General features: G+C 41.1%; 1 protein-coding gene across 2 annotated transcripts in view; it reads right to left on the bottom strand.

Annotated features, from left to right (window-relative positions):
* Nucleotides 1–189: 189 nt before the first annotated feature.
* Nucleotides 190–13,254, bottom strand: part of EPHA4 (EPH receptor A4) — a 152,735-nt gene continuing 139,670 nt past the window's right edge. The window contains exons 15-18 of one of the 2 annotated variants that reach the window (XM_081192572.1): nt 11,244–11,437; nt 6,285–6,471; nt 5,112–5,996; nt 190–930 (exon numbers count right to left, since the gene is read on the bottom strand). In XM_081192572.1, coding sequence (XP_081048698.1) covers nt 6,312–6,471; nt 11,244–11,437 — 354 coding nt within the window. In that variant the 3' untranslated portion in view covers nt 190–930; nt 5,112–5,996; nt 6,285–6,311. The remainder of the gene's footprint in view (nt 931–5,111; nt 5,997–6,284; nt 6,472–11,243; nt 11,438–13,254) is intronic. The other variant, XM_081192571.1, reaches the window with a different exon arrangement.

The raw sequence follows: 13,254 nt of genomic DNA, 5'->3' as shown, positions 1-13,254 counted from the left end.
TCGACAAGACTAATGGTCATCGATCGAATTCTTTATCACAGTTATGGAACTCACAATGGATCACTCCACAACTCGAGTGAAGGCGCCCCTGCTCTAGGCTGAATAACTATTTGTTAAGGTTAGTGTGGCAGCTACATAATACATGAATAGATTCAGGACTGTAACATTCAGGAGTGTGTGTGTTTTCTCGTCACCGTTGCATAGCTCACCTACTGGCCTGGAAACTCAACAGCTCAGCAACAACCGCCAAGTTCTCTGAGATGCTATCTGCATGTTCACAGGTGGCCCTGGGCAACAGGCAAGACAGAAGCACACACCCGCACACCCAAGGCCATACGCACACTCACACATTCCCGGAAGAGATAATAAGTTATTTTCCATTCTATTAAAAAATATTGATATTATCGCAATGGCACACTTTTTCCCCCCCTGTAAAGGATCACTTCACTGTCCCACGCAGTCTCAGCTTTTGTGAACTGGGCTATGTGCTACGGCACCTAACCCTGGCGTCCATCGTTATGACATGTAGAGCTCTGCTACTTGCACTCATACCGATGCAGCAGTGACATGCAGGAGAAAAAGAAGAAGAGAGAACACGCACTTACACAAAAATTAAATAAATGGAGCGAGGAAAGAGAAGTCTGTAGGGCTTTGATACAGTACATTCCTCAAGTGGCAATGAAAGAGCCACATCTGGGCCATTTCATCTTTCAGTTTTGTTGCTGGCAACAAAAAAAAAGGAAAAGAAAAAATAGAAAAAAAGAAGAAAGCCAAAGAGACACTCTTCAGGGAGCAATGCTGCTTATGTAGTCCATCTTCAGTGCTGAGTAAACCGGGACACTGGAAGGCTTTTGTCTCTGGCCTGTTATCCTCCAAGGCCAACATGGGCACCAGGAAGGGCTGAGTCCAAGAAAGCAGGATCCATTTTCCCTATTTAAAAAAGACAACCATCAAACTATTATTATTATTTTACATTTGTATACCACCCTTCATCTGAAGATCACAACATAAACATACAAAGTAAGAATACAAAATACATAATAAAATGAAAACAAAAACTAATAACTCTCCTCCCACAAACATATTTTGACGGCCATAAAGTGTTGATCAGTAAAGGCCTGGTTATAGAGAAATGTTTTCATCTGGTGCCTAAAGAAATACAGTGAAGGCGCCAGGCGAACCACCCCGGGGAGAGCATTCCACAAATGGGGAGCCAACACAGAAAAGGCCTGTTTTCATGTTGCTTCTCTCTAGACCTCTTGTGGAAGAGGCACACAAAGAAGGGCCTCAGATTATGATCACAGGATCCACACTGGCTCAAATGGGCAACCACAAGGGAAGACCTGCTATTTTGAGCAGCCAATGCTAGGATGAGGATTGGAATGCCTTTTTCAGCCTATCATCTTGCTCCTTGAATTATTATAGCCATGATTGTAGGGCAGTTTATGATTGCTTTGCATTCATAAGATCCCCGGTTCAATACTCTGAAATCTCTTGTTTACACAAAGGAATCTCCCTTGAGGACCTGGAAAGCCACTGCCAGTACCAGATAATCCCAGGCTAGATGGACACTGTTTAAGGCAGCATCTTGTGTTGATAAAGTTCCTTTTATGGTTGAGGTTCACAAATCAGCGTAGGGGAGACAGGAGAGTTTACTCTACCCTAGAAATCTGAGGTGGGATGTGTGAGCCTGCTGCTGTTTTCCTAGAATTGCCTAGATTCTGTGCTAGAGGGGCCAACAGATTAGTGACATTATCTCCTGTTTTGAATATTTGACACTTTGCTTGCTCGCACAGCTGAACCCTGCAGAAATAAGGACTGCAGTCCTGTCAAGACTTGGCCTGTGGAGGGTGGGGAGTTCAATCCTGCTTTCTGCAATGATCAGCTGCACCAGTGCATTCCCCATGTGGAACTCAGCTATGTAGCCAAACACAGCATAATTGAACTCCCTCCTCATTAGCCGGTGGGCAGAAAGTTCAGTCCTGCTTGGTCAATATCTCCCCTCATCCCCATAGGTCAATTTCAACACGTGGACAGGACCATTTTGACACCAGATGATTGACAGGTAGGTGGTTCTACCCACCTGCCAAAGCAGGTTGGAGGAGATAAATATCTGGCCCATTGGGTGAAAAAGGTTCCCCACATCTGAGCTATAACATGTCTCACTAAGAGCCTTGGGCTGACACTCTCTGTCTCTTGCATGGTTTGGAGAAGGGCTTTATTTAGTTTAATTTCAAAGAATCCTCTCTTAGGATTTGATATGAATCAGAGACAGTGGTTTAAAACAAGCTCTGGTGAATTTGATAATAAGCCAACTTCACAAAGCCAAAGGTGAATTGTTTGTCTAGACCAGGCTTCTTCAACCTCGACCCTTCAGGTGTTTTGAGACTACAATTCCCATCATCCCTGACCACTGGTCCTGCTAGCTAGGGATCATGGAGTTGTAGGCCAAAAACATCTGGAGGGCCGAGGTTGAGGAAGCCTGGTCTAGAATTTGTGCTAAACCACAATTTCTGATTTCTGTGTAACACTAAACCAGGATTCTTTGAAAGGGAAAATACATACTGGCAAATTCCTTCTCCAAGCCACATAAGATTTGGAGAGGGGTTTGTATGTGAGAGGGTGACTGAGGCTTTACTCAGGTCCATTCTGATTTTTAAACATAGTGCTAAATCATGGTTTAGTCCATTTTCCATGAAAATCATTCTTTGGCTGTATCCTAGTTCAGCCAAGTATGTTCAAAACAAGTATGTCTGTATACATGACTGCATGTATATAGCTTACATCACTGCAGGTTGGGAAGAGAGGCCCCAAATTTCTCTGCATTTCAAAACAAAATTAAACAAGGTCTGATAAGATCTCTTTAAATTTGAGGGGGGAAACCTGGAGAGTCAAATAATTTGGAATGGGTAGAGCTGAAATTTTAACACCATGCTGTTTTCCCCAGTAAAAAAGTTCACCTCCCTTTCAATGAAGTTGCTATTTGTCCTTTTAGGGTTTAAAAACAAACAAACATAGAAACTTGGAGGAGGAAACAATTTTCAGTGAGGTTAACAGCATGGGGGGTGTTATAAAAGCCCATCTCCCCAAGTCTAACTCTATTCTGAATGTTCATGCAAACAGACATACCCACACACCAGCTGCTTTTTGGAAAAAGTTTTAGGAAGTGGGGGAGATGGACTTCCATTCTTATTTGGCTGAGGAAGACTTTAATATTTTCAGGAAAACTCAAAGACTAACATTCACCAGCAAATGTGTTAAAATATGACTGTTTAAGTCACCTTTCAGAAACACACACCTCCATATTCTTCAACATGAAAAGCTTTTATGGGTAATTCTGCTAAGAGGTTTTACTAAGCTGTCACAGTTTTTGACAGGATCCAAATTTAGCATCCCATGTTCGCAACCATTTGCTTTCAGAATCAAGTTCATAGGGGAAGCTTGTGGTTAAAATTGGTAAGTTGTTGTTGCAAGTGACAAAAAATGACAAGAGTGACGTTGGGAATATGGCAAGTTTGACTCGTTCAATTCACTCAGTGCTCCTGGCTTCCAAATAAGTGCAGTGATTTCTAACAAATCAAACCTGAGTGTCACTCTCTTTTTGTGCTGAAGCTGCTGTCACGAGTAGATAGAACTAGAGAGAGGGGGAAATCAAAGCTGAAAACCTAATAGGTGATGTTGCCATCCTCAAAATAATAAGCTCAGCTGAAATACTTCTAGCAGGTGGCCTCACCTTATGACACTCATATTCTCTACACCAAATCATCAATAGGTTTGATTCTCTTTCATTCCTGCACACTTTTCTGGTTGCAAAATGAACCAAGATCTAGATCTGAGGCTGTAATCTCTTTTTTGGGAGTGAGCCTCATTGAACTGAGAGGGTTTTCCAGATAAACACGGATGAAGTCGGATTGTGCACCACTTTTGAATGACAGATCAAAGTAAAAAGTGGGTACAGCTGCAAATTAAACATTTCCTCTTTCATCAGCACTCCTTGTGCTGATCTAATATTTGTTCAAAATAGACAAGGAACATACAGTGCAGAGTGCAGGATTTTTATTTTTATTTTTAAAAAGTCTGATTGATATAAACAGCTTGGCAAGTGAGCCTGGAGCATACAGCACTTTTCCAACTCTCAGTGATGTTAAGAAGGATAAATACATGCAGGTCCCTTGGATGTGTTCCTTGGAAATCATTCATTAGGTGAATGTTCGCATAGCAAGTCCACAATTTCCATTATTTCCTATGGGAACATTTCTAATCAAGGATTTGTCCAATCTCTCTCCCCCCCCCCCTCCATAATTTCTTCCTGAAAAGGCTGCAGCCTACCAGCAAAAGAAAGACAAAGGGGAAAACTTATTTGTCCAATCTCTCCAGCTCGCTGATTCATTCAAAAATTGCACCTGCCCTCCTGCCCTGCATGGTTTCTGCCTGAAAATGACTTCCTCAGCAAAGCAGAAAAAAGCAAGGAAGTAAAGAAGTGGCCAAACTCCATCTATTCAGATATCTGAATCTGTGGAGTGTATAGCGATGTCTGGGCATAAAGCTTTATGTTCAGATAAGTGAATTTTCACATAGCGAACACGTAGCTAGTGGGACTGGCTTATAAAACAAGCATATTAATTTAGGGTGGGGGTGTAGTTCCTGTCAAGCTTCTTGTGTAGTAAACTAATACAGATTTTTCCTAGGCCTTTGGTGGTTTTCCCCCATGTCAACATTTTTTCTTTATGTGCCGTGGTCTATATGAGTCATGTGCCGGATATCATAATGAAATAGGCACCTATGTGTGTAGAGCCCAATGCATGCAGAATTGAACCATGTAATCTGCACACCACAAAATGGTGTGTAGAGTTCATCCTACACAGACCTACAAAAGTGATTTCCAATGCAGAGATTTCATACATTCTAGTGTTGGTTGATGGAGTCAACTAATGAAATCTTATGCCCTCCACGATGCGTGGAAAACAAAAAACTAGAATAATTGTCTTACTAAATTAAAAAGGGGGGAAAGGGTATTTTACTAGCTACATCCCTTCAGTGCATTCTCTTTTATTACTGATAAGGAAATGAAGCCACCATTATCACAAAGGGGAAACCATAGTCTCACTGACCTTTTCAATGTTGCACAATCAATTGTCTCTTAGAAGGGCAAAAGGATGCAAGTCTGGAAGATCCACAGTCAAGAATGGCTGACTTATGTGAGTTCAAAAATGATGATCGGTATAAGCCTCAAGCAACTCTCCAGCCTCAAAAAAATAATAATCCAGTAATCCATAAAGATTGCTCTCCGTCTCAGCTTGGAAGTGGTCAAATCTTCGATTGAGAGGCACTGATCAGCCCATAGGATATTTTCCCTCAAGGTTTCTGCAAGGTACCGTTGATGCTCAGAATATGCCAACATGTCTTGGTACAGAAGATTCTTCATTCCAATAAAAGGTGAATAATTGTGGTTTACCCCACAGACCAAACACAATGATTGTAATCCCAGTGGCTGTTGAGGGAACAACAGTACCTTCTTTCGTTTAAGCACAGTATCTGGCAGCAAACACAGCATCAGAACTTGTATGTGATGTTATATAGATACATGTATATTACATAATGTCGATCAACACAGAAGTATATTCCAAGAAATAAATTTGTTCCAGGCCTGTTCACAAATGACGGGCTGTCATTTCTGTAGTTCCCCTCCCCGCAACACTCCCGGCAAACTTTATATATCAATCGACGCTGCAAATCTGTTTTTTTTTTATAATTATTATTAATTATTATTATTATTATTATTTCAAATGGCGAGGAGAAGTAAAAAAAGTGCAGTTCTTCAATTAAAGTGCATGGATGAGGTAAACTAATTTCAAGAGTTTTGAGTTCGTTCAGTACTGGCTCAAACGGGAACCATTCTTCCGTGCATCTGTTGCATTTGGGTCCTCATTGCCTGCACACTGCTCAGAATCTTATTCTGGTGTGCAATGGCGGTAATTCCAATTCTTGCCAGGTCGCTGCATGAAGCAAAAAAAGAAAGAAGCCGAAGGGTGAAAACTTTTTGTCAGAAGTGGATCCAGTAAAATATATTAAGTAAAATCCATTAAAATATATTGAGACAGGCACATACACAAAAAAGGAGAAAAGAAGGCAAAGCAAGGTGAATGTATACTAATGCTTGATTAAAGCAGCTGAAGGGCATTTTGGAACGGCACACATTGTAGACTGAAGGCATTCTAATATTGTAATGGATGCAATGATACGCAGTGCAAAGCAAAAAAAGCCGATTAAATATCCAGATTTACCAGTTTTTTTGTTATACCGCTGAGTACTTACTCCTGGTTCATATGCACCACAGCCTCTAGGGTAGTGTAGCTGGCAGCTGTGAAGTTATCCTTGTATCGCTCCATCTTAATAGCTTGGAGCCAATCGCCGACGGAAACTACGGCTGAGAATTCAGGAGAACTTGGATCCAACAGAGCTGTATTAGGTCTAGGAACAACAACAGAAGAACATGATTAAAAAGATTTCACAGCAACAAGAACAAAAATCCAGCTAGACTTTATATTGCATAATCAGTGCTCAGTACAGATAAGAGAGGCATATAATCCTAGAGATTTGTAAGAAACAAGCGCCTCCAACTTGGGGAGCCACAGGGGCTTCTGCAGAACCATCTTGCCCTGAGGGGAGTGAGAAGAAGCAATAACAGCTTTTTCTACATAAACAAGTTGTCTATTGTAACTTTTTTCCCCATCAGTGATTATAGTTATAATAATCTTCTGCAAACTACTTTGTGAGCTCTACCTGAACAGCAGAGTATAAATACTGTGAATAAACAAATATGCAATAGTTTCCCACACAAATATATATGGCAAAATGTTCCAAAGCACTTAAGGACGATATTTACACGGTCACAATGTGTAACTTCAATATGTATACACAGAGACAGATATGAAAATGTCGGTGAAAATATTGTGGGGAGCATTGCAAACACATTTGTTTCTATATATCTAATCCTAAGAGAGGTCCCTTTAAAAAAAGGTTTTTCACAATGCACTGCTTTTCTGCTAGATGGTAAAAAGGTGAGCCACTGTTTATTTTATTTCTTTAACAAAATTTATGTACCATTTGAGTATAGATAGAACCTCTAAGTGGTTTTCAAAGCAACAACAACACAGCCCCACACATTTGAATTGTAATGGAAAATAAAAGTAAAACACAGGCATATTTTTTAAAAAGAACCCAAATATCATTAAAATCAACAGTTAGCATGAAAACAGATTAAAATGTGTCAACTTCTACACATTTGGATAGGCTCTGGGAGCTAAACTGTTTTTAGCAGGTGCTGAAAAGAGTACAGCAAAGGAACCTGATGTCAAGAGGCAATGAGTTCCAAAGTGTAGGTGCTGCCAAGCTAAAAGACTGATTGATTTCAAGTGCCAAATGGATATCATGTTCCACACAGCAAAGTGGTTGAGCGGGCATACATGGAGAAGGACAATCCTTCAAGTCAACTGGTACCAAGCTGTTGACAAAGACAGTTACTAAAGTTCTGTCTGATGAGGGTAACAGTTTCAGTCCCTTTGGGGAACAATCTGTAAAGTCTCACACATCTCATTTTTTAAACATTTGTGATACAGTGGTGCCTCAGGTTACATACGCTTCAGGTTACAGACTCCGTTAACCCAGAAATATTGCTTCAGGTTAAGAACTTTGCTTCAGGATGAGAACAGAAATCATGCTCCGGTGGTGCAGCAGCAGCAGGAGGCCCCATTAGCTAAAGTGGTGCTTCAGGTTAAGAACAGTTTCAGTTAAGAACGGACCTCCAGAACAAATTAGGTACTTAACCTGAGGTACCACTGTACTGTAATGTAGCTGCAATGCCATTACAATGTCATCATACACCCTGTGGCCAAGCCTGTTTGCAGAGACACCGTAACAGGTTCAGACTATTAGGGATGTCCTCAAGGCCAATTAACACTCTCATAATTTTTCTCCCCATGATATGTTGCATTCAAGGGTGCATTCATGTGGCGATCTTAAGATGTGAACTGGGGTTTCAAGCACACAGCTGCAAATGTCCAGAAGCAACACCTCTTATAGATGAACAATGTGCTACACGACTGCTGCCAGAAAACTAGCTGATCTATCGGTAAAAGGCTCCAGACACATGCTAAGTGCTATGTTATCCACTGGGGACAGTCAGAACCCATGATTTGAAGGGAAATTCTGTCTATGTGCAAAAGCCTTCGGCTTAGGATGAATAATTAAAAAATGGAATTAGGTCAGAAGTGCCTGTTGCCACATTAATCTGTGGTGCGCAGAGACCCAAAATGAAACTGCCTGCACAGGCAGTCTGGTGTAAACTTGTTCATCAATGCAGGATACCATTTAATTAAGCATTTCCAGAAGATGCCTACCCAACCTTTCCCTAGAATTTATTATACCAGCAGAACTGACTGCACCAGTTTGATCCCCCAAGAATGCAACGCAGGATACAGAAGCCTGTTTCATCCATAACACTTTGAAAAGTAAATGAGGTCTTAAATGGGAAACGATCTACTGTGACAGAATCAGCCTCTCCCCATGTACTTCTTGTCTACCATGAAAAATAAGATCTTAATTCAACAGAACTGAAACATCACTAGAGGAACTATGTGCTCTCATATAGTTTGGAAGCTGAGAACTTAAGGAAGGCTTCAACCTGGCACACTGAAAGCTGGGATGGCAGGGAGTTAATCCACTTTAATCAATCAGTTTCTGAATGGCATGTGTGCCTGGCACAGAATAATGACGTCTTTGATCTTTGTTTTGTGGAATGTGTGTTCGTGTTCCAGTTCAGATTATCTGCAGGATCTTAACACCATCAACACATCTATTAATACAGTTTTTTGTTTTTGTTTTTTACACCCTTTGCACACAGCACTGGTTTTGAATAGGCCATAGCACCTTACTCAAATCTCAAGATTATTACGGTGGTGATTTTTTTAAATATTTTTTAAAAAGCTGTTTTAATTTATTTCAATAAGATCAAAGACTGGGTGTATTAAAGGCATTGTATATAAGTTATTGTCCAGGATTGCTCTCATCTTGATTGAATGCTATTTCTCATTCTTAACAGCCACCACACCTCTTTCTGCAGATGATATATTTAGCATGCATCAAAGAGGTGAGCAATGGGCAGTCACAAAAGAGCACGCATTTGGTAGCTTTCGCTGTACAGATTCACATGAAAGTGCAAACAGACATCTTTTGCTCTGCACTGCGTCCTCGTGTAAAAAGGTACTTTCGACACTTTGCGGAAATCAGCTATGAATATCAGATTCTACACTGCAGTAGTAGCTAATGGTTGTCAGAGATCTATGCTTATCAGCAGACCAAGATCAAATACAACTGAAGGAGATTAAACAGTTGGTATTATGTGACACACTCTCTCTTAAATAATTTAACACAGACAGAGGGATACACTTCCCAGGCTCCAGATGCAATTAGAGCAATCTGGAGAAAACAGGAGGATAGTGGCCTCAGAGGGCTAATAACCTGTCTTTGGTAATGTAAATGGTAAGCAATGGTCACTGAGGGGCATACTCATTTAAACATGAAAAACCACTTTTTTTCCTTGATACCGGACTGTCAGCAGCTGAATCTAGTACGGTCTGGCCTCTGACGACACCTGCACTTGTAAGAGAAGTCTCATTTGAGAGAAATGCAATAGTTATTTCCCCTCAGTGAAAGATCTGTGTCATTTTTAGAATATTTCCTTCTTGTTTCATATCTCGCCTCTGGCCAGCTATGACAACTTGTTCCTGGAGACACATGATTGATTATGCACTTGAGGGAAATTTCCCCCTTCTTTAAGCAGACAAATAACTGCTAAGAAATAAAGAGCCCGCAAGCATGAGAATCCATGCTTCTATTCCTGTTCATCTCAACCGAATGAGGCCTGCCTTACCTGTACCGTGAGGACTGGCATGCCAGTCTAAAAACAATCACCCTGTTATAAGTAGCCTCACCACCAATACTGGCAAAAGAAATTGTGAGGGATCTATAAATGTTGACCCATAAAACACTCTAATTTCCCTATTTTAGGAAGGTAAGAGTCCAGCTGGATGATACAAAAGGTCCATCTATTCCACATCCTGTTCTCAAAGAGACCAGGCAGATGCCTACGACAAGCCTGCAAGCAGGACCCAAACACAAAAGCACTTGGCCCTCTTGTGAATACCAGCAACTGATATTTATGCTGCCTCAGACAATGAAGGTACTACATAGCCATTGGGACTTGTAGTCAGTAATAGCCCTCTCTTCCATGTACAGGAGCCTGAGAACCAGTGGCCTCTCCTGAATGAGGTGGGGCTGTGATTGGGCAGAGGCATCTTCTGAGAAGATTTTTGGGAGCTACAGAGAGCAGGAGGTGTTCCTTCTACCAACTTCATTCCGTACGCGGTTCTTAGGATCCAACCCCATATTAGCTACTTCTTTCTTACATAGGCAACAACCCCAAATGACTTCAGCCTCACACAATGTGATACCCCATGCACGTTTACCCAGAAATAAATTACACTGAATTTAATAGGACTCACTCCCAAATAAGACCAGCTTTTATGTTTGGCCTTCACTCCTGAGCAGGCAATGAGAGAGTCACCACTGCTGTTCTTACTTGTAAAGTTTATTTGGGGATGAGGATTATTAACCTCTGCCCCTTGTTTTCAAATTGTTTCTTAATTAAAAACCCTATGTTTTCCTTAATTTATTCAAATTAGAACAACACTCTGGCCTTGAACATTAAAGCCTTACATTTCTGTTGTGGTCAATGACTTGAGGAGGATAAATAAAACTTTTTAAAGGTTCCATATTTTGTATGCTATTCCCTTTCCAATTAGAAAAGAAGCCAATCTCCCAGGCACTTTCAGAGTTACCTAAACCTTACATTATAACAATGTTCAGGCTCAAAGCTCAGCAATATAAAGAAGGAAAAAAGACAAGAGAAGAAAAAAGAGACTGTACTTTCAAAATCCCACAAGGATCTTTCCCGCATACAGTGGACCAATGGAATGCTAGTGTAACCCAAACGGGCAACAGTCTTTCCACTGCAATCTTAGAAAAGAAAAACCAGAAGCGGGGGTGGGGGTGGGAAGTGTAAAGAATCTGGCCAGCGTTATGAAGTAGACTTCAGTTTCAGCAAAGAAGTTGAGGTGAGTTACAGCTGCCTGTCGCCACCAGTATATTCCCTCATCCATCACCATTAAGAAAGCGCAGCTGACCTGGAGTTTTCGGAGCCTGTCCTCTTTAAGCTGTTGGGGTTACGGATGAGTTTGTCTAGCATGTTGACAATCTGTCCAAATTTAGGCCTGTCACTGCGTTCCTTCTGCCAGCAGTCCAACATCAGCTGATGGAGAGCAATGGGGCAGTCCATCGGGGGCGGCAGCCGATACCCTTCCTCGATGGCTTTGATAACCTAACAAACAAACAAATGAAAGGCAGCATTTTAGGAGAGCTAAATAAAACAATATATTTAATACTTATAAAATGGGGTAACCTTGAATAATTTTGGCGTTTTAAAGAAGTGCACATTTAATAACAGTAAATACATGTTTGTATAAAAGCTTCAGTTATTTTTGGACTTCCCAATATTTATTGTTTGCTTTTTCAGAAAACTGTAATTAAGAGTTTGCATTATTAAAATAATGGAGAGCGGAGGCATTTTTAATGTATTAGATTTTAAACTTGAGATTGAAGAAAAATGATTGTTATTTGCTTTAGATTTTGTTTCTAAAACTCCTGTCTTATAAGAAGTCATAGCAAATGCCTTCCAAATTAGAAACTAGGGGAGGAAATGAATTCAATGGAGCAATCCTCTAATATGTCTACTCAGAAGAAAGGGTATAATCCCAACCCCATTTACCTGGGAGTAGGCCTTACTGTATTCAGTAGGACTTTCTTCCGAGTAGACATGATTAGGATTACGTTATAAGTTATATTGAGTTTAATGGAGCTTGTTCCCAGGAAAGTGGGTTTAGTATTGCAGACTAGATGAGCACATCACACATTAACACTTTTGTTGCTTTACTGACAGCTGATCATTTTGGAAGTAGAACCAAAATGAGATTTTCTGAAGTTGTCAACAATTCCCATATGTCCCAGATACTGACCGGACGGTATTACTGTTTCTCTCAGCTCCACTCCACTTTCAGGAACACCTGGTCCTGTTTTCCATTCCCTAAATCTGTCTGTCTCCCATGCAATGTGAGAGGGAAATTGCCTTGGGCTGTTCTGCACCCACAAAGGCCAGATGCAAACTGGCCTACTGTGTCACTTGAAAGTGTGTAATTATAAACAGTATCCAACGGGATCCAAAACTTGTCTGTATAAAGGACACCATAAACCCTTCCATACATATGGCTCATTATCACATACTGCCTGTTTGGCAAACCTATGTAGAATAAGCTCATGCATAATCAAGATCCAGTTCCTCACAGCCCGGTCTACCCAGTTCGCAACCCTTCACCCCGTCACAGTTGGCACTAATGGGCACTCTTGTTGGTAGTCTTTACAGAGAGAAGCAAGATTAATTGGCCACACACATTGATTCGCACAACCATACAACTGGTTTCACAAGTGTCGGGGTAAGGCACAAAGGCAGGCAACGTGGACTCCTACTTCCATTGCCACTAGGCATTAAGGCAAACAGAGAAGAGTGTCGTCTCCAAGGCTACCAACCCTGCCCTATTCAGAACCACAAAATTAATAACTTTCCAAGCCTTATTTGCATTCTAATTGCAAGGAGAAAGATTCCTCCTCACCGCCACTGTGCAGTATTTCTTTATCTATGTGACAATCTGTGTGACGTGAGCTGCATAGCTTCTCATTTTCCTCCACTAGCAGAAGGCGTCATAGCTACATCACTGGCCCAATTAATGTGGCCATTCTTCTTGCTCTCTCATGGGCAAGAGGGCATAAAAAGCATCAGCAAACCTAATTCAACATTGCTCCGAATTCCATTTCGTTACTAAAAGCTCATAATGTTTCCGGAGAACATCTGAAGCTTTGTTTTTATGCTAACTGCTTAGTGCCTTTTTGTTTATTCTGAGCTAAAGCTTGCCTACTCTGAAAAGTGTCAGCTCTATTCCAGATCTTCTACTTGTGATCCTTTAACTCAGGGATGGGGGACCCTCTTGGTGCTATTAGATGCCAACTCCCATCACAGTGACCATTCTGTTTGGGGCTGATGGGAATGCAATAACTTCTGGAGGGCTGTGGCCTCCCCATCTCATC

Source organism: Podarcis bocagei, assembly GCF_964188305.1.
Source record: "Podarcis bocagei genome assembly, chromosome: 4".
NCBI classification, from domain to species: Eukaryota; Metazoa; Chordata; class Lepidosauria; order Squamata; family Lacertidae; genus Podarcis; species Podarcis bocagei.
Note: the sequence above shows the minus strand (reverse complement) of the source record. Positions and strands in the feature narration are given on the sequence as shown.